At 32.6% G+C, this 26,565-nt stretch overlaps 1 protein-coding gene across 1 annotated transcript; it reads right to left on the bottom strand.

Annotated features, from left to right (window-relative positions):
- Positions 1 to 440: 440 nt before the first annotated feature.
- DAT (Sodium-dependent dopamine transporter) lies at positions 441 to 26,565 on the bottom strand. The gene is made up of 11 exons (XM_088205056.1): positions 26,513 to 26,565; positions 21,611 to 21,781; positions 12,913 to 13,047; positions 3,649 to 3,803; positions 3,408 to 3,583; positions 3,066 to 3,339; positions 2,904 to 3,007; positions 2,603 to 2,840; positions 2,314 to 2,542; positions 1,985 to 2,253; positions 441 to 1,626 (listed from the first exon to the last, which is right to left on the bottom strand). The coding sequence occupies exons 2-11, from the start codon at positions 21,759 to 21,761 to the stop codon at positions 1,492 to 1,494; spliced, it is 1,866 nt and encodes a 621-aa protein (XP_088061182.1). The 5' UTR covers positions 21,762 to 21,781; positions 26,513 to 26,565; the 3' UTR covers positions 441 to 1,491.

Here is a 26,565-nt window from a genome sequence, read left to right as displayed (position 1 = left end):
GATAACAAAAAATACGCACGTTGTCGAAACGTACTAGAGTTTGGTAGTACACTTTATTTTTCGAATAAGTTTTAATCAGATTTTAACAAATCTTTCTTGAAAAACCGACATTCACTATATAGTCTAATTTGCCAATATATTTTAAAATGTGATAACAAAAAAGATCACATGACGCAACCATATTTAAATATGTTTTATTTTTATGGCCAGACGGTATTCTCAGGGGTGGTCAGCCATAAGGATCCTCCTGTTGTGCATCTTCAAATAATTCATCATCATAAGAAAAATAAACATTGCCTCAATTGCACACGCTGAATTGAAACATTATTGAATTAAACTTTATTCAGTCGATGTTTTGAAAGGTTGAAAAATCTTTTTTGGTAAATAAATAATTTTGGACTGCAGTAAAACAACACTTCAAAACAAAATTAACCCTTTATTCATCAAACTGCGTATTGATCTTCGTACAAAATTGACGCTCATAATGGCTGCAATGAGCGCCAACATATGAATCGAATACTATTGCACTAATCGTTAACTTTATACGTATGATTAATAAACGAACATCTTTTTTGAATACAGCAAATTCGTCTACAAAAGCATATTATTTTGATATTCATTACAAATACGAACATGTATATTATTAAATATATTTTATATAATTATAATGACAGTTAATAATAATTATTTTAATGCGAAAGGGGCGAAGACTTCCGCGGTGGCTGCTCCGCGGTTCCTTCGCCCCTCCACTAAGCTTCAAACATTTAACATCGCCAATAAATATTGCTCACTACACAAATTCAATAAAACACACAGCGTTGTTGGATCATAAGTCCACATATAAAAATAGTTAATCTAAACACTAGTATAATGATAATAAAAAAATCAAACATGCAAACGTTTGTCACGTCACATTGCCCTCTGCAACGCAACAAACGCTTTGAATGCCTAATAAATATATAATAAACATTGTATATATGTAGGTATATGAATATTTTCTCTGATCACATAAATATTATTTATATAGACATGTAAATCACACTAATTAATCTAATATGCCGAGTCACTTTATTCAGACGTCGACATATTTCTATTATCTATACAGCATTTTCAATTTCAAGGAGATCACCAGTCTCCTCTATGATGATTATAATATATTAATACATAAATATATGCATGTTAAATTCAACTTTATAAGTACTATTATAATATCATAGCAATACTACTTTTAACACATATCACGAAATTACTATTTTTATTCAATATATGCTTGATAATTTGGTTAATATATATTATATAATATATTTTCAACGAGTATATATATCTAAATTTAGATGAATTGCATGCTAAATGGATGTGATTCAATCACCTTGATTTCAGGGATTGGGTATCGGGGGATCGTTATACCGACAATCGCTAAACTCAAGGGATTTTTTAAAATGAAATGGGTGATCACACGTAGTACAGCTGAAATGAGATGCGCGCTGTCTCTCAGACGTCTTGAGGTTCTACAGGTCTTGCTTCAGGCCCTTGGCCTGAACCACTCACTTGGGGATATTCGACTGCTACTCCGTTAACTCTAGCCGCTTGAGTATCACACCACGGAGTCGTCAAGATTTTAATCCTCTAAAAATATATATTGAAATTATTAGAACATGTACACTAAATTATTTTAGTTGACGCTTAAATTTATTAGAGCATAGTATTGAAAGGTACGGCACCCGCGCGTGGCATGCGAATCTGGCGTTAACATATCCCCCACCGTGAAACGTTGGAAATAACACAATTAAACGAATAACACAAAAACGTGATTACAAAGAAATTCTTACAAAAAAAAAAAAATAATATAGCTTTATAGCATTCATCCCACATTCTGGATTTTTGAACCGCACAATTAATTTTTCATGAACCTAATAACGTATCACTTAAAATTAGGTTGTTAAATAACGTAATCGTCACTGCCAAATAAACATGAATTAAATACCTGAATAAAAGTGCCTTTAGTCATCAAGATCTTGATGATTGCAACCAACGGTATCATAGCCACGCTCGAACCGGCTATACACCAACCCAACACATTTGCCCAGCCCGGATAAACATAGTCTTCATAGCTCAAAGGTTCGTATCCCACTAGTCCATATACCGTTATAAACATTAGAAATAATGGAGCTATAAATTTCCAGCATATTCTCCAATAAAGACCAGGAGCGAATCCGATCATGTCGCGTATGTCGTCACAGAATCTTTGAGTCCCTAAATAAATTAATAAACATTATTATAAATAAAATATGTATATATTATACTGAGATATACCATAAATCCACGAAACAGCTATAGCCTCAAAAAACACAGCTATCAAGATAGAATAACCAGCTGCGTAGCGATCCAACAGTTGGAAGAAATAAAATCCACCCTGAGAGCAACTAGCCAGTCCCACCATGAAATAAAGAGAGAAAAGACACGCGACAAAGATTTCACGATGTCGTCCAATCACAGGAAATTCGTCGCTAAGTGCCGTTATTATAGCTTCAGATCCGCCAAACTGTCGATTGGTTAGTAATCAGAATTTTGTTTTAGATCATATTTAGAATGCTTGAATTACCGAACTATCCAACCCTAGAGTTAGTAACATCATGAAGAATATAAGAGCCCAAAAAACGCTTCCTGGCATAGTGGCGATGGCTGCTGGGTATACAACAAAGACCAAACCAGGACCTTCAGTTGCTACATCTTTTATGGAACGACCGGAAGCATGAGCCATGTAACCCAAAACTGAAAAGATGACGAATCCAGCGATGAAGCTAGTCGCTGAATTGATGAAGCTCGTGAGAATGGCATCCCTAAAATCAAATCATTGAATAAATCAACTCTAAAAATAATGACATAAATATATTTATAAATACTGGTAGACGTTGTTGTGATATTTGTTGTATGAAGCATAAGCTAGAAGTACTCCAAATCCGGGTCCTAGTGAGAAGAAAACTTGAGTAGCAGCATCAACCCATACCTGAAATTATATTTTTTGATTGACATTGCTCGTTTATTTTATTTCAATATATACACACCTCAGCATGAGTGATGACTTCAAAATTAGGACTTAAATAGTATCTGATGCCGTCTGCAGATCCTGGTAAAGTGACACCTCTAACCAATAGAACGAGAAGAACCGCATATGGAAAGAGGGCCGTAAACCAGACGACTTTTCCTGAAGTGCTAATGCCTTTCCAAAGAGAGAAGTAGCATATGAGATAGACGGTTAGAAGACAAAGAGCCAGATCCCATTTCACAGAGCCAAGATCGTGGAGACCGCTGCTTCGATGTAGTTCCAAAACAGCACGACTGAAATTTGAATACAATCAAATAAAATATTTTACTCTTAATTAAATATGATATATTAAAAAGCTGACTTGAAATATTCTGCGGCGGCTGATGCGAATCTCAGATCTTCAGTGGGCGGTGGATGAGTCGTAGTAGTCAAATTTGTAAAATTTGTTCCTGAAATGGTGGCGTTTTCCAAAAATAGTATCTCAGACGACCAGGTGATATTTGAAGTTCGTGTTGCGTTGTTGGTCATCAATTCGAACTAAATTAAAGAATATGTTTTATGAATGGTATGCATTTTTTATGGTATTGTAATGATGTTTATACCGGACGACATAGTGGAGTGTTCCAAGGATTGTCACAAGAGGTCCAAGGGAGAAGATCCGTGAAGGAAGCGAAGAAGAAACGAAGGGCCCAGGCAATGATGACATTATAGTAGAAGTCCACGTAGAAAGCTATCAATACCACAGCGTATCCAATACCTGCAATTTTTTTTATAAAAATGATTTAAGTAATGCATCAACTTTTAAACTCAATGAAATATACATAACATTTAATTTAATAATTTTCTTCTCATATATGTATATACACATGCAAAAAATAAATGATTTAATATTATATTGCTAGTAGATTCTCATACTTTTAGAATCTTATCCGTAATCGAAGTTGGTAATCATTTTATTGTAGTTACATTTATCTAGTTTACTACAGTCCTAAATAACGAGAGAATGCTCTTTCCAAACCACTCCAGAAGGTTTTTCAGTTATTATTTTTTGTATCTTGCCTTTTTCGACAAGTTAACGTTTTCATATTTGTATTGCTTCTTGATATTTTTTCATGGAATACAACACTTCCACATTTTAATACATATTTAATTAATTTATACACATTTTTTAATTTGTTTGTATACACCTGGGAGTGAATTACTTTTAGGTATTTTTCTATAATTATTTCAGTTGTTATTTATTGATTATTATTTTATATTGCATTTATAATAAATAATTAAAAAATCAGAGATTCTTAACGTTTGATTGATTTGATTTATTGTACTACTTTTTTGTATTAGTATGTTTTAAAAAATTATTCTATTATTAAATAACACTTCTCTATTATTAAATTTCGTTAATTTATTTTACATATTTTTTATATATTATTTAGCATTTGTGTATTTTTTATATCAATTCAGTGGCTCTTAATATTTTTTATAAAATTAATATAAAATGTTTTTTGGCATGTTAATTTATTTGGTACTCTTTAATTTATTGATATTATTTTTATAAAAATCATTTCTATTAATTCAAATTAAAAAAAATATTATATAAATACAATGATTTTTATTTATTACATCTAAGTTATATATGTAAATATATGTAGGGTACCTCAAAATAGTTAAAGAACGACCGCCGTACATGTACGGTGGTACGACTTAAAGGCTTAATCAAGCATTTTTTGAAGTTACTAAGAGGCCGTGTCGATAATCCGCCAATACTCGGCGATTTTAAGCTGCTTCCGTAAAGAATCGCGATCGCGTCCCTTATTCTTGACTATCGCAACCAGAACGTCAGCCATCGAGAACGCTTCTTTTGTACGAACTATCCAGTTTCTCAAGGAGCTTGCCAAACACAAGGATGTTTTCAGCGATAGCGATAGATATACGCGAGATATTGCTTAATTTAGGTGTGAACCATAATTATTTTATTTTAAAAATATTTTATGGTATAATTCTTGTTTGTATAATGGTCATCATAACGCATTGGGGAAACCTGTCATGATGCTCAGATTTGTTTTAAAAACAAAATAATTAATAGCAAACATAAATTTGATACATGATATATTATAACTAAATAATTAATATGTTACTTCAATGTAACCTTCATTCTATGACGATATAAGTATCATATTACGAAATATTATTTCAAAATGGTTTTTAATTTAATGTTTTTCATTAATTACAAATAAAATTAAAACTATTTTAGAATACTTGTTAGGACTACCGATCGCGAAACTAGAATAAAAAACGCAAATATGTGTAAAAAATTAAAATGATATTAGTCTATGATTTACTGGCAAGTACAATTTTTAAGCTGACGTACGTGACGATCGAATATTCGGTAAAATGCACTATCCGGAACTACAAGTGTTGCCAAATCTCCAGCTGCTCAAACTACAAAAGTTACGCAAAAGGCGTTTTTTAAGAAATACAGCAGAAAATAAAAATCTAATTCCACCCTTAAACCACTACAATTGGTCTAGACGTCGAGAGAAGGTAGAGCAAAAGAACCTTCTCCATCTCTACCAACGTATAAAAGCGTATACACTGCGTGCATAAGACGCTTCCATTCAGAATGCACTTCCGCCAGGAACTTTTTTCAATACTAGATACACTCGACTTAGGATACATGAGAGTTCATTCTCATGTATGTAAAAAATAAATGTAACACACCTAAGCGTTACATTTTTATATATTTTGAAATAGATAATTTATTGCTTTATCATTAAAAAATCGCAATCTACCAGTGCCAGTAAGTCTCGATTTAAGGAACCACTTTTTAAAAATCACATTAAGTTTCAATTTATAACGAGCCTAAATAAAAATCGGAACTTCATCAAAACCTGAACGATCTCATATTGTAAAGTCGTAATACGATTTGCGCGAAGAAGATAAAAAGGTCTCCACGGAGGTCTTCTCCTTCACATAATATCCACTAGATCTGGGGATTACAATAAATCAAGTTAGCGAGGGTCCATTCTTACGCGATTTAACCGACGGGGGAAAGCGACGCAGACGTGACCCCAGCGACTCTCAATCAAACGGCTGACATGACACACTGGCCTCCGAGGAGAATCTCAGATTTAATTGCAACAGTAGATATAAAATCGAGAACAATGTGTTTAACGTTCCATGCGAAAAGTCGCTAACAAGAGCCGCTCAAACGAAACGCTCCATCAAAGAGGGTTTCCCACGATTATATAGGAGTTAACAGTTGATTTTTGATGTGAGGGGGTAAGTGAGACGGCTTAGTACCGCCAGACACCCTTTAACCGAGCTTGAGCCGCGGAAGTGGAGCTGTGGCGTAATGGGTCATGGATGGGGGGCAGTGGAACGGGGACAGTGCCACCTCTCTTTGGATGCTGTTCAAGGTAAAAGCTGTGGTATGTGACCAGAAACTGAATGTGTGAAAACGGTCGAAAAGTTGGCCGCGATATTGTAGTTTGGTGTAAAAGTTGCATTTTCGCTATTTGGTCTGAACGATGGCGATGATTTGGTTTTATATGCGGGGGAAGAATGACCCACTCAAGGTTTTATGTATGCGATTGAAGGTAGGACTTTGCGTATAAGACTTTCCAACCATTTCAATTTTTTTCTTATGTGACGTCCTTGAAAAGAGGTTCGAGTAATTCTAATAAATACAGTGTGAAAAATATTTGAGCTGAATCCCTTCTAAAAACAAAGAATATTTTGTTTACTGGGATTCCAGGCTATGTTACAATATTCAAGGATTTTGGCTTCTGAGAAGGGATAATTGTTTTTGCGCTTTTCTATTGACCAAAATTCAATTTTAAATATACTCTGACCAACTCTTATATCAGAAGTGGTTTGTATGTATATACTTTGATAAACACACTTATATCTGTATGTCTCTACTTTTTCTTCCGCTTATTTTCTCCTGAGAAAACTGTAATTAGTTTTAAGACTTTCATCAGCTCAGGGCATCACGTTAGGTTTGGGTTTGACAGCAAATGAACGTTTTGCAACAGTCAAATTAAGTTTCATAGACATTTTAGAGCAACGTACGATTTCACTAGCGCCTATCAGTTAAATTATATTTTTTTCTCCTACTGGTAAAATTTCGGTTTAGATACGCTTCATTCGATTCTCACTAATTGAAAGTCGAAATATTTTAAAAAAAGACCTAATATGAACACCAAAAAAACCGTGTATTTCCACTGAGAAGGAATACTTGTTTTTTGCGCTCTCCTATTAGTCAAAATTCGGTTTAGATATGTTTCAATCGATTCTCATTTATTGTGAGCCGTAATATTGTTATAAAAAGTCTTAATATGAACGATAGATAACCGAGCGTTTTCACAGTGACGCACAGTATACGATTTGACTAATCTAGGTGGACAAAAGTCTATAATTATAATGTTCAGATATTGCTTTTTTTTAATATTACTATACCCTTGAATGTTCCCTACAACCGGTAACGTACTCCAAAACAGTTTTTGAGTCGCGATCCCTTCAATAAAAATGGGCAAAGTTACCGTTTTGGATCTAGGTAGCCGCGATTAGCCGCTTAGGGCCCATACGCACTGTCGGCTAGCCGCCGGCGACTAGCCGCCCGGCGACTGTACTTTATATGGTTTTAAATGGGTGCATACGCACGCAGGCGCCGAGTCGCCGGAGCGTCAGGCGCGATCCTGTGCAGGGGTGATGCACAGGCGACTTGCCTGTCGCGGCAACCTATAAAAGCATGGGTTTAGATGAGTGCATTCGCACGAGGAGCGACTTTCGAGGCGACTTATACATCATTCACACAAAATGGTTTCGACACCGAAAAGCTCATCGTAGAAATTGAATCCCGAATCGTTTACAATAATTTTATATGAATATTGATAACGAAAAAAAAATATTGTGAAATAATATGTACAATTATATTATATTATTTCTTGCTTCTCGATTTATTTAATGAATTTAGCATCTAAAAAATTGTGTGAGATATATACATTTATATTTCATACGGGGAAATTGAATATTATATTGAAATTAAAATAATATTTTTTTCTCTTTAAAATTAATATTGCAATTTCTTCGCGAATGTACTACCCGACCTCGAGTCGCTCGGCTTAGCCGCCTAGTCTAGTTACCTACGTTTTTGAGCCGGCGGCCGCTAGTCGCCGGCGGCTAGCCGACAGTGCGTATGGGCCCTAAGGGCAGCTGTGAACATTGACGTTTGTACTTGGCTTACTGTGTTTTGTGTGATTTAAGTACTTTTTAGTGATGGATTCTTTAACTAGAGGTAATTATCAACCTATAATTGCATTTTAATCCACCAAAATATTCGTAAATACTTAGGAATACTGTCTTAAAATATACCATTTTCAAAACAACAAAAAAAACACAAAAATTAACTTTGGATGGTCTTAAAGTATGTAGTCAAGTTGAGTCAAGACATGACAAAGCTCTAAACGTATTCTCGCATCATTATAGTTTTTTAAGAACATAATTATTTTGTGCGATTATGTGCGATTCTAAAGATTTTTAATTTGTTTCATTATAAGTGCCCAAATTTCACGAAAGTCATTATTTGACTTTTGGCGTTCTATCCCTTCCAAAGGCAGATTAAACAAAGTTATTATGTTTGTAAAGTCAAGATTTGTTGATTTGCTCCTTACACAAGATCAGGAGAAGCCCTTATGGACCTTTCTGAAAAAAGAACGTGAGAAGATTCGTGTGAAATGGCTTCGTACGATTAGACTTATTTTTAAGTGTCTATGAAAAATGGTTAAATTAAGAATTAGTGTTTTATATGTTCCACGAATAGTCACCGAAACCAAGTTTCAGTATTGGTATACCGAAAAAGCGTTTTGAAGATAGTTGTACAAAAACGAAAAAGCGCAAAGTTCAATTGGAAAAATATAACGATGCACAGCTATTTTTTGCTGCACAATTAAGTGTGCGAGCCAGTGGAAAATGAGATGCTGCTAATTTAATGGAAGAAGTATCTACAGTTTTACCAAAACGAGCTACTGGTTATAAAAAAGCTCGGAGATGAATTAGCGTGAAAAAATAACAACGGTCTTACACCCCGGAAGAAGCGTTGGCTTTATTTATTGCAAACAATTTCACTGTGCAAATGTATGCTGAAGAAGAAGAAGGATGAAATAAAGGGTAAATTCAAAGAAATCAGTCTCATAGTAGACAAAGTTAAACCAGATTTTGGTACGAGCAACGATGGGAACACCGCAAGGGCGTTTTTCACGATTTTAAAGCAACGGCTCGTATCACCAGTATCAAAGAAAATTTGATTTATCTACTATTCTTACAGTCATAGCGTCTGGCTATAAAATGGACCCGGAAAAATTTAAGCAATATTGTTTGGAAACACGAGACTTATTGCATAATATCCTGATACACGGAGCAGAAATAATAGAACAAATGTCTGAAGAGGCTTCAAAGGGCAAAAACAAAGAAATTAGGAAGGTCAAATTAGGTCACACATTAAAAACTTCTCGTGTTCGCACAAATTATGATTTATTTAAATATCTATTAATGTCGTCTGATCCTTACATTTATTTGTTACGGAAACTGCCTAAAAAAAGCAGCATAAAACATTTTGCTCACATAAAAACTTTGTTAAAATCCAAATAAATTTAGTAGGATTAACAAAATTGTGTTTTATTTGCTGCCACATCTCTAAATTGTAATTTGAGACCATTTAAAATCCTATACGTCTGATTCTGAGTTTTGTCCAGCTAGATTGGTCAAATCGTACACTGTGCGACGGCACGATTTTATTGCTTTTGACGTGAATTCTAAACAGGTACGTTACTTGGGGTAAGGGGGTTATCTAAAGAAATACTATGAATTTTAATGAAATAGAAGTATTAAAAAACCGACCACTGACTAACCAACTTTTGCCCCCCTCTGGAAAAAGCTGAAATGACGTCCCTGCCTTTCTATGAAATATATGTGAGATATTGGATGACATTTGTTACTCTTTATTATCTTTATAGCTAATTAATAATTAAATATGAAAAGGTAAACTATGATTAAGTCGATAAAATAAATAGATACACCATCAAAATATCATATACACCATATTAATAATAACAACCAGTAGATAACGCACGGAAAAATAACATTAAAAAGTGTTTTAGATGATAATTAATAAAATATAATATAATATCTCTGCATTGCCATCGCAGTTTGTTTTGCTGATGGCCTTCGTAATTTTAAATTAATAAAGTTTATCAGAGGTCAAGCGTTTAGATGTAACTAATCAAGATGATATTTTGATTATTATTTAATAATAAACGATATACGTTTTAATATTAGCTTTTTTCATATTTTTTTATCGTTCAAGCGAAACCAACTCACACATATAAGTTTTCATCTTTCAGATTCGTATTCGATTCGTTCGGGAGACGATCAAATGCTTTTAGCATCAAGGCATTCTGCGATGCGCTGTAAATTAATTATCCTCAAAGTGTATCTCGCGATGAAAAGTCACCCCGTGCTGGATTCCGCCAAAGAGGCACCGCCCCATCCCTTCATCTTTTGAGGGTGTGGGCTTTTGGGGTGGCAGTAGAACTATTGCATTATACGGGAGGGCAGCCGCTGAGTGCCGAGTAAGTGCTCCCTCTCACAATGGGGACACACTTTTCCGTTTCTTAAAAGGACACAAGAATGATTTAGAGGCGACGATTCACCACCCCTTAATCCGAACCGTCGCAAGACCACGAGGATATCCACAGGTGGAATTCGAGGAAAAATGCGACCCTAACTCCCTGGCGCGTTTATGGGGTCGAACTAACGTTTTCGGCTAACTGACCGGAAACGATTCGATTCATATACCCATTGATGTCATTATAAATATCATAGATTATACAGGATTTTTTGATAATCAAAGCAGATATAGTACTTTTCTGTGTTTTAAAAAAAAATGTAAGAAATAAATAATAATAAAAAAGAAGCGTGAATATTTATTTAATAAACGAGAGTAGTCAATTAAGTCAGTAATTATGAGAAGGCGTGCATTTAATGCATTTAGTTATTAAAGTTCATAAAGTATAAAACTACAGTGGCTGCAACATTTGATACCAATCCCAGATAGTTAACTATAAGACTATTGCGTTAAACAAAGTTCAATTAGTTGCAATTGTATAAGTAACTTGAATTTAGAACACTTTGATTTTGCTAAAAATTTATAAATAAAATTAACAAAGCCTGCTAAGTAACCAGATCTCACTGCTCCTTACTTTTATTTAAGGTACTATTGAACAATTATAATACTTGATACTTCGTTAAAAACTAAGAGGAACAGTCTAATGCAATTCAAATATGTCAGTAATAATAATATCTACTTATGATTAGATATATGTAAGCTATGCAGGATATACTTATGTAAAACGAATCTGAACAGAGAATCACAGATTTTTTCTTATGAGTTTGCCTCCCAAGCAGATAGCTTAAGAGATCATTACACATCTACTATTGAATCTAGTACTAATATTAGATCTATAGCTCGGTCGGTCGACGAGAGAATAATATTCTCCTCGACCGACCTCGAGAGTCATCTGATCCGTTCTCTAGCAAATGACCACAACTCTGTTAGCATATATTTACATGCAGCTGGCATTTGCCGCTCAAAACGATCCTGGCTTTAGGATTGATGCTACTTTATAAATGATGTCCACGCAGACAATTCATCAGCTTGTGAAAGGACGTCACGAAACTATAGACCTACTTTTACGACTGCAACTTTAACGTTGCTTCATTTTATTATCGGTCGGTTCATTATAATAGTTTTATGATGTCAGTGCATATCTTATATTATATAAATCGATAGGCACCTATGGTTCAAAACAAAAAATCTTCTAGTCAAATTTGCACACCAAGCGTGAAAAAGTCATTAAAATTGGACCGTTATTGATTTTAATGTACTCTTGAAATCTTAAAAAATACAATAGCGTTCCAAACCTACACGAATGCAATTTGTTTAAAAAACAACACTCCGACAGGTCACGCCGTAAAAGCACGATTCGGTCGTAAATATCAAATGGATTTGCATAGAAATTGTTTCATTTTAATGACTATTTGAAAACCTGCCAAGCGACACGTGTAACGAGTCATAAACGAAACGGTCACATCCCAGATCAGTAATTGGTTGCGGCAGCAAAAGTGGGTGAGCCCTAAACCTATCTCTGGAGAGACCATGTATTGGAGCCAAGGCTGATTGATACACAAAGCCTAACTATAACTTCCACTTCAGACTTCAATACATCAGGAACTTAATTTAAACTTTCGAATTCAAAATGAGGCGGACCAGATTGAAGGAGTAACCGCTTCTCTCTTCACGTCATCCTGGTTCAGCTTAATGTCTGGAATCCAGAATTCTACTGAATACTTAGAACGCAGACACGGAAAGTGGACTTTATGTATACAATAACTAAAATATAGAAACTGTGAATGTAGTTAAAATTGTTGCACAATAATAAAAAAGTTACAAATATATTATTTAAAAAAAATGCGTTGATCTAAAAATTCGAAGGAGATTGTACTGTAAAAATTTAGTGATATTTGATACTAATATTACAGATTACTGAATTATTATAATTAATGAACATCTATTATTGATTTTTATTTTATTTAATCAGAATATTAAATTATTTAAATTTAATATGTATTATATTACATGTACTCAGAGTTAAGAATTGCTTTTGTCCAATGTCGAAGCCCCTTTCATTCCGATCCATTAGACCGGCGATGGTTAGAGCCAATCTCGTTTTTACTTATTCGATTTTGCGAACTTTTCAATGGAGCTGAAACAATTTTATTTTTTATTGTGAAATTTAAAATCTTCCTACCTTTGAAGAGCGGAACAATTCGACCCCAGCAAGTGATAGCACCCTTGCGATGGAACTGTCCAAGTGCTAATTCCATATAGAACAGCGGAATGCCACCTACCACCAACATGATGCTGTATGGCACTAGGAATGCACCTGTAAATAAAAAAGTCTTTAATAATATAATAACTAGAAACCATAAAAGATATGAGATTTTTAATATATGTAAGATATATTTTCAATACATATAATATATTTCGAGAATGCGAGCCAATTATCAAATTATTAATTATTTGACATAATATATACAGTGCTTACAGACTTATAAATTAATATGTTATAGATTTGCGGATAATTGCTGCCCTGAATAATATTCGATAATTCTCGATAGCGAATCGGGTCGCCATGACGAAAGCTCGAGTCCCACGAGTCCGGATCTGTATTTAATAATACGGTTATGTATATAGATGGAAGTCTATCGTGAGTCTTAAGAGGAGAAAATCCAATTCTCATTATAAATTGCTTCTTTCAACGTAGCTATTTTATCTTATAGACAGGTACGGGTAAAAAGTGCCTTCTTTTTCTCGAAGATATTTCGTGTCATCCATTAAATTTTCATTTATCTCTTAATACTGTGGTAATATGATAGATTAAAATGAACTAATCGGTTGGGTTTTATTATCGCAAGGTAATATATAATACATAATTATTGAAAATATATATTAACTATTACTAACTTTATTTTTAATTTATTTCTAAAGATAGATGATCATGTGTTATATTATATGATTAATGTGTTATATTATAAAATAAAATTATTAATTTTTAGTTTACCGGAAGAAAGTGTTATTCATAAGATGAAACTATAGCAGAAATAGGTGGCAATGAATTGGCAGGTTGCTTACTATAATATTTTATAGCTAATATACAATAGTTAAAAAAGAAAGACTGAATTCCGGTATTAGTTTAATAATTGTGTATGACAAAATCGAACAAAATCAAATTGTGTACGTCAAAAACAACTGAATATAATTGTAAATATATTAATAATTATAAGCAAATTCATTTAAAATAAAATACATATAATATATAAAACACATGTAAAAATCCCGTTTTCTAAGAAATTACTCTCGTTTTGTACTATATATTTTTAAATACTAAAATATAGTATCGAATGCGCATTCTAGTAAAAAGTATTGCCAGGAAATATTATTATTAGCTATTGAGATTAAAAACAAGACTTGGTTTTTTTTATGAATATATTATTGCTACGATTTTTTTCAGAGTCGGACCCTGGGAATTTGTCCCGTCTCCCTCCTCTTTTGGCCGGCCAGGCTATAGAAAAAGCTGTTTTAAATAACATAAAGATAAGAAAATAAAATTCATAAGCAAATTGTTTTTTTAAAATAAATTTCATTAAAGTACAAATCAATACGCTCTTCGAATATTCGAATATTCTGACTGGAGTCCCAAGAATAGTTATATTAATAATTACAGTTATTTAGTTATAACTATTTTAAGTAGAGTTCTTTTCATTTAAAATAAAACAAGTACTATAAAGCTATAGTATTAATATCAGATGTCCAAAACTTAACTCAAATATATAATATAAAATAGTTAAGTACTTTATTATTAAAGTACATTTCAAAAATGTAGAGCTAAACTCAAATTGATAATAAGATTAATTATTACTACGAAAAAGGAAATACGTAACATTTAACCCTTAATTTTGACATCATTAACGTGCGAAGCGAGGGGTGAATTATCGCACACTTTTGACGACGCATATCCTCAATAGTTGACAATGATTAATTAGTCGAAGCGATTTCAATGAGCTAACATAATTAAACGGAGAGTCTCGTGCAGCTTTAATACAAAATCTAAAAGAATACTAAACACTACTTAATACTCGTAATAAAATGTAAATTAATTATTAACGCTGACTTTTAAAACTGATAATTTTCTTGGTATTTTTTTATTAAATCTTTATACAGCCACTTTCTCTTAATTTCTAGATCGATCTTTGATTCCATAATTTGATGACGTGGAGGTCAGGGGTGAGAGCTGGGGTCCGTAAATGGATGAGGCCCAGAATTCCGACCGGACGCCGCATTGTTCGCGCGAGTGGCCGCCTCTCGAGGAAGCCCTAATTATGGAGTAATTGGCGCTGTGGCAACTTCCCCACATTCTACATGTGGAATAGTTTCGTAGGTGCTTATAAGTGTATGTGTGAATTTTTACGGCTGACGACATGAAACGCAAAGAAGTGTTTGATGAATAGAAAAGAATTAACCAAGAGAACGTCTCAAGTGTGAAGCACTCGCATGCAACACATAATTGAAATAATGACACGATTCGACTATTTAGACATGCCAGAAAAGATCTGAAAAATAGAAAACGACTTTCAGGGTTTTCTATGTCGATTGTTTTTTTTTATTATATATAATAAGACATGATCTAAAAACAGCAGCGTTAAAAATAATTTGTTTTCACTTTTGTGACGAAATCTTCCTTTCTATTTTTTATATAATTTATTTTATTCTACACCTTTAATGTTTTACTTTAAACTTTCTTTAACAAAGACATGCTAACTGACATTATTGATGTAAGATTAAAGGGTAATTATACAATTATATTGCAGTTTATAGTGTCAACTTGATGGTAGCTAAATAGCTAATACGAAATCTGTGTCGTCATAGCCACCGAGCATCCATCTTCATTCGCTTCTATGTTTTGAGCCATTGAGATTGGGGGTTCATGCTCTCCGAATGTGATGATTGATTCACCAAAACCCCCCCTCGTACTCCACTCCCCGCTTCGCTAGACCACTACAACTCTGTTGTTCGTTCCGCCTGTCAATCAAGGGTCCTGGGTCAAGCTTCTCCACTCATATCGCACAGTTTATCAAACATGACTTTGTGCTTAAAAAATATTTTAAAATGTAAGCAGGGTTAGAAAATGAATCGTTAAACAAACTTTTTAAAACTCTAATTAACACTTTGAGTATGACTATAATTAAACTTAAATTATTAAGTAAAATCTAACCTATTTTTTCTATTATATATAAAGTTAATAAGGCATCTAAAAGACACGTAAACAAAGGAAATATATTTAATTATAATTAATAAAAATAAAAATAGAGTTGGCACGATGATTTTCGAGCCTCCGCTAATGAATTCTTTTGTTGTCGACCAATAAAAAACAAGCATTCAAATATAAAACAAGATGGCCGACAAATACATGAAAACAGATTCAAATAAATATTATTTATTAACAATATTTTGTTATGCGACGATAATTTTCATTAGTCATGTGCGTTGTTTGATTTGACTAAATATAAATATTTGGATTGCAAATTAACTACGTATGTTATAACTATGAAAATGAAATATATACATAATATATGTAAGGATTATAAGAATTCATTGATTAAACCAGATAAACAATCATAAAACAATCTTCGTAATAAAATCTTCACATTTTGAATTCCCGTCGATGGGTTCCGAGGCCGAAAAGTGAGTTTTTCCTTTTACAATACATAAAAAAAATCATTGCTTCTGACTTAATACATATATACGTTAGATTTGACGAATTGCAAATAAACTAGGTACGTTTTAAACGTAAACGTGTAATATATCCTTAGTATGTATGAGGGGATAGAAAGTTAATGTTGAACAAATCGGCGCTGTCGCAGTGGGAACGCTATATATGTATATATATAAGCCAACGGACAGCTTGTAAATGTATAGTTTTTTTGATGTTATCTAATAAACGACATTTTACAATGATTATAAATACGCTAAAACACAATCAATGACTTATAATCGCTTACATTGCACCAACTATATGTGATCAATTGTGTTGTAGCGTCAGTAAGGTGTAACAAAATATTTTTTAATATCAGTCATATTTTTGAGCGGATGTGTAACCGATGCTATTTATTATTATAATTTATTTAAACTGTACTTTTAAGTGATACAAAATGCTACAACATTTTGCTATTTTTTTGTTTTATTAATATTTAGTTAAGTTGCAAACCTATTTTAAAACGTAATACAGTGAAATTTATTTGTAACGAATACCGAAATAACGAAATTCCCAGTATAACGAATCTTCAATTTGTCTCCGAAAAACTTTCATACAAAATGTTTTCACTGTAAAGGAGACTGATCTCAGAATAACAAAATATTTTGCTTCGACTTTAAGAATGATGTTACAACTTGACACAATATTTTTTCGAATTGAGTTGAACCTTGACTTGGCATGTGCCGGATGTGCACAAGCAACATTCAAGGTGTTTCGCCGACCTTCAAACTTTTTTTATAAAACATTTTTTTAACAAATTTTATTGTGTTCATTACAATATCCTTAAAAATGGACAAAAAACGATCTGTCAATCTTATAAGAGGTTATTTTGATGCTGTAGTAATATGGTGATTAAAAATAAAATAAAAATATATTATCTCCCTTACATTCAATATAACGAAATTTTTTCTTCGGTCCCGGGAGCCTTGCTATACTGAGATTTCACTGTAAAACGTTTGTAGGTCACCTATGTAGGTTTTTATTAGCTACTAAATTGTACAAATTACGTGACAACGATTTATTTAAATTATTGGCCGTAATTCTGGAGAGAAGTTCTCAGATAGGGCTGGATGGCCAAAATATCAGCTGTTCGGCTCGCGTTCCAAAAGGGTTGATCTTAGCTCGGTTCTTGCTGTGGTGGATGCTCTTTGCGGACGTCCAGGGGTTCTGCGACAGGATGAAGTTCCAGGCAGGCGTCTCGTAAGTCTTCGCTGGCGTAGGGTGGACTTCAGTGAGGCTGCTTGCTCCCGTGCCGATGGCAAGAGTGATGTGTCTTTGTCTGGAAACTCCAACCCCTTATATAGTAGACTTCCGTCAATATTATTGCGCAATATCGTCCTGTTTCCCACGGTTTTTGGTCCTCACGCAAGTGTAATTTTTCTCACGATCGTCTCCCTTGCAAGGTGCAATATTCGTCATCCTGGATTTTATTATAAAATAATCCGTGACATATTAAAATTAAGATGTCGTTTCCCTTTTTGCGTGGGATTGTCGGTTTCGAACTAGTTTGTTTATTTTTAATCCAGGAAGACGTAAAATGTTATTGCTCTGTTTGCAGATTCCCCTAATTTTGGTCGCACTTGATTAGCAGATCCGTGTGTGGGCGAGGGGTCGATTAGACATGGGAAACTGTTTCATCGCCTTGTCTGAAGAATATTTTAATTAAGACGACTTAAAATAACGGTTGTTAATTTTTATATCACTGTTCCCGAAAGCTCCCCTATTTCTTTGTCGCGCTTGATTAGTACATCCGCGACGCGTCGGCGAGGGGTTGATTCGATATGGGAAGCTATTTTATTCTTCGATTCCATATCTGTATGTGACCGTAAATATGTGGTCCCCACACGTTTATTTTTATTATTATACAGCTAAATTTTAGGCATAATCTTAAATGATGTACAATATTTAGTTTTATCATTAAATATTCCAAGTTTCAAATCTAGCTTTAAATAATATTAAATGTTTTCTTCTGGACATATTTAGCTAAGTTGTAAATCTATTTTCAAATGAATTGAAAATTTTAAGTAGTTTTTTATAGATTGAACCATTTTAACTATCGTTTAAAATCCTAAATAATAATGTCTAATTTCAACCATTAAAAGAATAGATTAAAAAAAATCTGAACGAAGCAAAAATAATATTCAAAACCCAAAAAGTTGAGGGTGCGGTATTCGTACACTCGCTAGTAGTTAAATGCTTTTTCAATTTATATGATTACAAAAAATGTGTTTATTAGTAATTTGCTTTACGATAAATTTTAACGAAATAATAACTAATATTAACGCATTTAGAGTTTATTTTCGTCTTAAATTTTTAATATTCATTCTAATTGTATTATATATTATAAGTTTCTGGTATCCGAGAGCCATGTTTTCCTTTATATCTCGGAAATCGCAAGAAACCTAAAATTGAGAGACCCTAAAAACATAAATAAAAGGGCCTTTATAATAACTTTCAATATAATTCAATATAATAAAAACGAGTCTTTCGTTGACAATAGCCTATTTTCCTGTACCTCTTTAGCACGCACACGTGCATGTGTATGTCGCAGGAGCTCTATCAGCACGCCGTAATATCCAATTTGGTACACATTTATGGTGTATGTCCGAGATCAGGAGAGGAGGCAGCGCCTACGCCCGGCGACAATTAACTGCCGTCGGCGCAATGTGATTATAACATCAATTAGATGAAATAGAAATTTCCGATAGCTACCTTAATTAAGTTCCCCCGTAGTTTCGCAGCCATCATCACGCTTTTCTCTGCTTCGGTCGTGCCCCGTCTTTAATTCGATTGACGAGCCAATGTCGCGGGTTAAGTGTCTTCCTATTTTTCATATATACATATGTATGTGCATATATCGTAAAGTTAATATGTCAATGGCATAATGTTTCAGTCAACTTTTGATGCGGGGATCCGTCCGTATCAGGCCAGCCCTAGGGTTCTCATTTCCTATGGGGAGTGAGACTTTCCCGCAAGATGTTCATTCGTGTGGAAATGCGATTTGGTCCATCTTCACACTTACACAGACGAATAGCAAAATACGTATATTCTAATTTCCTAACGTCTGTTATGGCATTTGATGGGATGTCTCATGCAAGACTCTTTGTATGTCATGTCATATTTGAGTGTTTTATTAATTGCAGTAAAATTTTTAAAACTATGAAGTACTTAAAATGCAGACATGTTTCATAAAAGGTTATATTAATAAACAATATGAGGTTTGTATTTCCTAATGGTCAACTTACGCTTTTTACTTAACACTTTTAAGATGTAAAAATCTCCAAAATCTCAAATACAATACAATGCAAAGAAAACTTCTAAACAATGAAATTCACACAATATATTGTTGATCGAGAAACTTTCCCAAACTTTAAGTTTGTAGGTAGACTATAGATAATAACTAAGCTACAATAGTCATTGGACGTTATACAGACTAATTTATTTATTTTGCGACAGCGACGGCACGATTTTATTGCTTTTGACGTAAATTCTAAACAAGCCTCCTTAAATTTGGCCTGAAAAATGCATGTCATTTAATGAAATATTATGAATCTTAATGCAATGGAAATATTAAAAAATACCACTGACTGGCTAACTTTCGCCCCACTGGAAAAAGCTAAAATGACTAAATTTAAAAAAATAAATAGCTCTAAAATGAGATAAAGTACTGTTCCCTTAAATAAAGAACGTATGGTCACCGTAATTACAATGAATTTTATTTCAATAAAAATGAATGTATGTTAATATTTTCTCAAATATAATATGTAGAAGTACTTTTTTCGTGCATTTCAATATCAATTTCTGGTAATTTTACCGTGGCTACTATATTTATAAGTAATCGCGTTAGATTTTTTTACATAATCTTTACATATTTGTTTTTTTAAATAAAAATTTATAACATATGAGATATCTTAATTTTCCGAGAACGGTTAAAATCGGTTAACCGGTTTTTTAATTAAAAAAACGAAAACCATTTTTTTCGGACGGTTATTTAAAAGTGACTCGTTTCAAGGTTTTTGTCGTGAAATATGAATATTTCAGCCCGTTTCGCACAAAAAATAAAAAATATTATATAATTTTACAGTAGCTGGTTGTCGACTGCTACAATACGATTGTATTAGTTTAGTGTGCGTGTTTTTTGGATAAAAAGTGGAAGCTGTGTTGAACACTGGCCTAGTGTACATTTGTTCTCAAAAGTGATTCCAAGATGTTTAGTGGACGTTTCTCTAGTAAAAATGTTACCATCGAGATCGTAGGAATAAACTGATACAGTATGGCACTTTCCGACACTAAAGAGTAGAAGGTTGACCAAAGCCTATCTCCATATGGAATCTAAATCAGGAGTCCACCACAGATTGAATGCACAATTTCAAATAATCTGCATACAGAAGAAAACTTGAATTTGTAACCGCCGTATTTATATAATTAATAAATATCGTGAAGAGGGGTTGGATCCTTGAAGAACACATGAAGGGGTGAAATGATTTTTTAACAATCCGTCGCCATAAATTACAAACTGTCTACAATCGAGTCATATAACTCGAGAATGACTGAGTTATTTTTTTAACAATAACAGTGACAAACATTGTCGAAGGCTTTCTCAACATCTGTATATACGACGTCTACTTGAATTACCACATCGAGAGATTTTGTCCCTGTTTTGTGAAAGGTTAGTAACAATGGAATGGGCGGGAAGAAACTCGTGCTGTTGGTCCAACAAAACTTGCCGAAAGTTATTGAATACCTATCAATGGATAATTATTTTGAATAATTTAGCAGGAGCTGACAACACTGCGGCTGATATATAGTTCATTATGCACAAGTTGCATTTACAAAGATCAGAAAATTATGATTTTTATGAATCATATCAAAAATGCGTTTTAGAAGAGCAGCGAGACTGACTTCGTAACCTTTCAAAATGAAATCGGGAACCAAATCAAATTATACATATGTATATCAAGTGAAGACATTTGCAAAACTAAGGTTGGCAAAGCATTTTACAATACAATTTTATGATTATTTTTGAAAGGGCAAAATATACTCAAGAACAGTATAACCGATGAACTATGAGTAATGTCAAATAATGATTAACTAAGTTATTGAATTTGTATTGATATAATAAAAAGGTACTCACCTCCGCCGTTCTTGTAGCAAAGGTAGGGGAAACGCCAGACGTTGGCCAGATCGACGGCGAATCCGATGACTGACAGCAGGAAGTCCACCTTCTTGCCCCATGTCTCGCGCTGGACCGCGGTCTCTGGGACCGCCGTCTTCTCGCGGGCCATCTCACCACGGTCCGCCGCACCTGCAACACCTTATTCTCGCTTATCCACCATCGCTGAATACAATAAAAAAATGATCCGAAATTTTTTTTGAAGAAGAGCAATATAAAAATATTATATGCGTGCTCCACCGTTGTCCAGTCCCATGCATTTCTTACATTAAATTTCGTTTTAAAATAACACGTTTTAATCATCGTCAATTTCAGTTTCATTTTTATGGCATGAACACATTTCGTGGGTGTGTCCAAAACGCGATGCAATTGCCCCCCCACATCCTCATCTGTAATTCACCAAAGCTGTCTCATACTAGCAATATAAAAGATGTGTCACTTGGTCACATAGAGGGTCAGACAACCAGACAGTTAGAGAAAGGCAGATGAAGAAAGACGTGACCAAAGACGTACCAGGAGAGACGCCAAGGAGTCACTGCATGAGACACGTCAGTGGATCGTCTAGCACAGTGGTCGGCAAACTTATTAGCCAAAGAGCCAAATATGTACATTACAACGATTAAAAAAAATTGAGAGCCAAATCTATTTATTAATTTAGCAAACCTTTATTATAATTTTCTAAATCAACACTAAGACGTTCGAATTTAGAGCTCCATGTTTTTCCTTGTTTTTTTTAAATCTGGTGCGAATGCCCGTGGATATTTGTGCCAGAGCCACACTTAAGGGGCCAAAGAGCCGCACTTTGCCGACCTCTGGTCTAGCATCATCAGAAGAATACATCACGGCAGATCACAGCCGACGATAATTGAACTCGACACTCCAGCAAAGACTCTCCAACTTTTCGCCATTTCGATTCAATCACAATATAACGGCAGCTACATATTCATATATGTGGTAATTAATATTTGCAAAGTCACACCCCTTTGTCCTCAAAACCATAAAGTTTATATATATATTCAATATGTATATGTATATACATATAAAAACAATTTAATTAAATATTGATAGTTGCTATAGCAAATAATAACATACCGACTGTTTTTTTATTATTTTCACGCGTCATAATCGATTGAGCGGATATTAAACAATTTTTTTATAAAGCACAACAGTTATTTTCTAGCAGATAATAAATAATATTAATAATTTACAAATAGACAGCTTGAGGTTATTTTAATTTATATGTATCCTCCATTAATTTTACAAAAAATACGATAATAATTTTGAAGAGTAGAGCAAACTATAAAATTGTGCGATTATTTTTCATAGGCATTTTCACACCCAGTATGTAAATTGTAAAGCATGATAGTCGATTGCTAAAACGGGCCAAGTGGACCTAGCTGTCCCCTTCGAGCCCCATCGCAGCAGATGATTGATATCGAGTGGCACTTTGGTTCTGGCTGACACGTCCATTGAATACAACGGACTCATCCGATGGACGTCTAATTTTAAGTCGAAAAGTTCATGTTATAGTATAATATGTTTTCATTGCGGATTATGTAGTATTTACAATCGAAAGCATTCTACATTACACTACAACTCATACTCGTTTTCTTCTTCTACTAGCTCATCTAAATCAATCTAAAATAATGTAACTGCAGAGAAATAAGAAAAAAATCTAGAGAAAAGGTATAATTTATGTTTCCTTTCTTTTAGAAACTTTCATAGTTTAAGCGTTTGTTTAAAAACATATAATCAAAGAGGAACTAAAGAGTAAGAATGTAATGATCTTATGTTGTTTATATTTAAGAAGAAATAAATAAAAAAATAAAATAGTTCTTTAATTAGAAATTGTGTATTATTAAAAATAAGTATAAGATTCGATGTTGTAGTTTAAAAAAAAATATTGTTCATATTTTGGGATTATAAATATATTTATTTATTTAGAACAATTATTTTTCATAACGGTTAAGTTAAGCTAGAAATAAAAGCGAGAAAAGGGATAGCAAAATGCTGTAGATAAGATCTATGGTGTTATTGCCGTAACTGAATTTATTACTATATTAACATATTATTGAGATTGAAAAACATATTTTCTTGACAAATTGTTTTTTTAACAGTATTTACAAATTGATTATATAGTATATATATAAAATAATATATAAGTTACTTGCACTTTAATCCTACGCAAAAATGTAACAATTGAAATTATATCTCATTCGTAATCTGGATTAACGAGAACATCCTCATCAGGACGATTAAGTCTTTCTAACTCACTTGGTTAAAATATTAATATATTTTTTATTTTCAATGCAATACCAAGCGATGTATTAAATATTATTTTATTATTTTAGCATTGTTGTGTTTTTATAGGGTGAGATATTGAAATAAATGTTATCTTATGGCTTTCCCCTCTCTTTTCTATTGGAGGCAATATTCTTTCGCTATACTTATATATTTATGCATTTACACACATGTATGTATGTATTATACATATATTAATTATAACGTATGCATATTATGTATAATTAAAATATATTATATGCTCATTTAAGTAAAAAAATTACATTGTTTGATAAAATCAAATTTATGATAAATATTAAAATAATATTATAAGGAAAAATAATTAATTTTGATATCAAAATGATAAATTAAAATCTATGTTTAATATAATACAAGGAAAATCACGTTCAATAACATATTGAATATTGTATAAGTAGTTTTTTGTATTAATAAATATTCACTAACGAATTCTTAAAAAATAGATTAATTATTCAAGAGGAAAAATAAATAAAATCTTTTTAAGGGTTTTGACACTAGTAGAAAAGTCGAATTGCTGTAGTTAGTTAATAATGAAAAAACTTTAAGTTTACGTATTGGAAAAACGAAGATGAATGTCTGAAAAAATATATTCTAATATTTCTGTAACTTATAAAACAATAATGCTGATAAATACAATTTTATTTTATTTATTTTTAATGAATTGTATTTTTTGGTGATTATTATGATATTTTATAATTATACAGTACCTATTTTACTGAACGGTTTTCTTAAAGTTTTTTAATCAATTTAAGGTGGCCAAAACTACCTAAGCGCTATTTTGATTTAAAAATATTGTTTTTTATTATTTTTACTTTTTCGTTAAATATTGCGAACGTTGAGAATGGAACGTGTCATTTCTAACTGAATTTTAAAATTTGATTTTTATTATTTATTTTATTGCGCTTATTTCGAAACATCGTGTTTGGGTTATTTTTTTTTGTATAACTCATGACACGTTTATTATATTTATTTTGTTTTAAATTTTGAAGTGGTGTAAGTGTGAAGACTTTTGATCTATTGTTCTCAATTTGTTGAAATTCTAAAGTATTTCATTATTAGAAAATATGTACAACCTTGCTCGATATGCATACATAAAATTTGGAAAATCTAAGTGAACCTAATCTGCTATGATCGTTCAATATTATAAAAATATAATAATCGGAATTATAAATATATACTAGACATGATAGAAATTGAGAAACACTAAGGTCCATGTGAGATTTAAACCCAGGACTTAAGAATGAAGTCAATAGTCAGCGACTTATATTATCTTAACTACTTGACCTCTAAATCGGGTACTTTTGAGGCTGTACATTATCAATGAGTTTATCCATCGTTTCACAAGAATACTACACTTTAAAAACATAAATTATTTACAAAGAATTAAAAACAAGTGTTATCTAAAATATTTCTAAAAAATAACTAATACTATGTTTCATCTATGTTTTTTTAAATTATCGCAAAAAAAGTCTAAAATATTTTAACTGCACTTTTTTGAACCAAATGTATAATTTACAAAATTACAACTGCATTGTTCTTTGTGTTAAGTATTATAATTTATTTTTAGGTAGCAAAAATGTTGTTCTGTTTCATGAATACATATGTAGAAAAAATAGGTATGATTTTGTTATAATAAATCTTATTTTATCAAAAAATAAATCAATGTCATGACATGTTCTTGGTTTGAGGTCTTCATATATATTTAACTGTGTTTATTAATTAAAGTATTACATTTTTAGAGATATCGCTTAATTTTTCATTTTCCTGGGCAGCGAGAATTTTTTGAATTTCATTGTTATATTATTTTTAAGCAATACAGCGAATAAGGGATGATCATAAATCGGCATGATAGACTAGTGGTACAAATCGGTGACTAATACCTAAAAGACTGGTTATGGACTCTAGTGTTTTATTTAATTGGAAGATCAGAATATGTGTAATTATGATTCCGATCAATCACCACAGGTTTTCCTAGATTTTTTAATCTCGCGGATGAATTTCGTGATGAGTAATTAAAATAAAATCGAGTGACGTATAATGATATTTCTGTATATTGTTTGTAGTTAATAAACTAGATTTCAGTGTGGTGTCTCACTACTTACTTGGTATAAGCTGTTGGTATATAGTTGTTGATTGTGCTTACCTCTTTGTAACGTATTGGCTAATTACGTATTAACAGTTCGTGTTGCAACGGAAGATTTACAATAAATAAATAAAATCACTGTGTCAGGTAATAATTTGTTATATTATTTTTTGTTTATTTGTTGTAAATCTAGCCCAATGCGTTACAACGGGGTACAGTAAAATATTGTAATACACCAGAAGTCTGGGAATCGGTCACATATATTTTATAACATGTATACTTTTATAATAAAAATTCCAATTTCTAGTGTCATTAAGCCGATTGGCTCGTTTTTATATATAAATATTTTATTTGTGAAAAAATTCATTTAAATGCGAATCTCACAACTCTACTGTGGTTTAGGGATATGTACTATGAATATAAACTAACATTTTATAAATTAAAAAAATAAAACTGTTTACCAGATGTGCAGGGAGTGCGGCAGCGGCGTCCGCATGTCTCCTGCGGCAGGCAG

This window comes from Plectrocnemia conspersa, unplaced genomic scaffold, assembly GCF_051122295.1.
Source record: "Plectrocnemia conspersa isolate PC_06_02 unplaced genomic scaffold, ASM5112229v1 ptg000002l, whole genome shotgun sequence".
NCBI lineage: Eukaryota > Metazoa > Arthropoda > Insecta > Trichoptera > Polycentropodidae > Plectrocnemia > Plectrocnemia conspersa.
This window is presented reverse-complemented; position numbering and strand designations above follow the sequence as displayed.

Excerpts from the sequence above, each read along its gene's own strand:
- DAT (XM_088205056.1), bottom strand. The coding sequence starts at position 21,761 with ATGGCCCGCGAGAAGACGGCGGTCCCAGAGACCGCGGTCCAGCGCGAG. Across the intron at positions 3,340-3,407 it reads GCCGCCGCAGAATATTTCAA|TCGTGCTGTTTTGGAACTAC; the intron begins GTCAGCTTTTTA and ends TTCAAATTTCAG. Across the intron at positions 2,543-2,602 it reads CTCTAGGGTTGGATAGTTCG|TTTGGCGGATCTGAAGCTAT; the intron begins GTAATTCAAGCA and ends ACCAATCGACAG.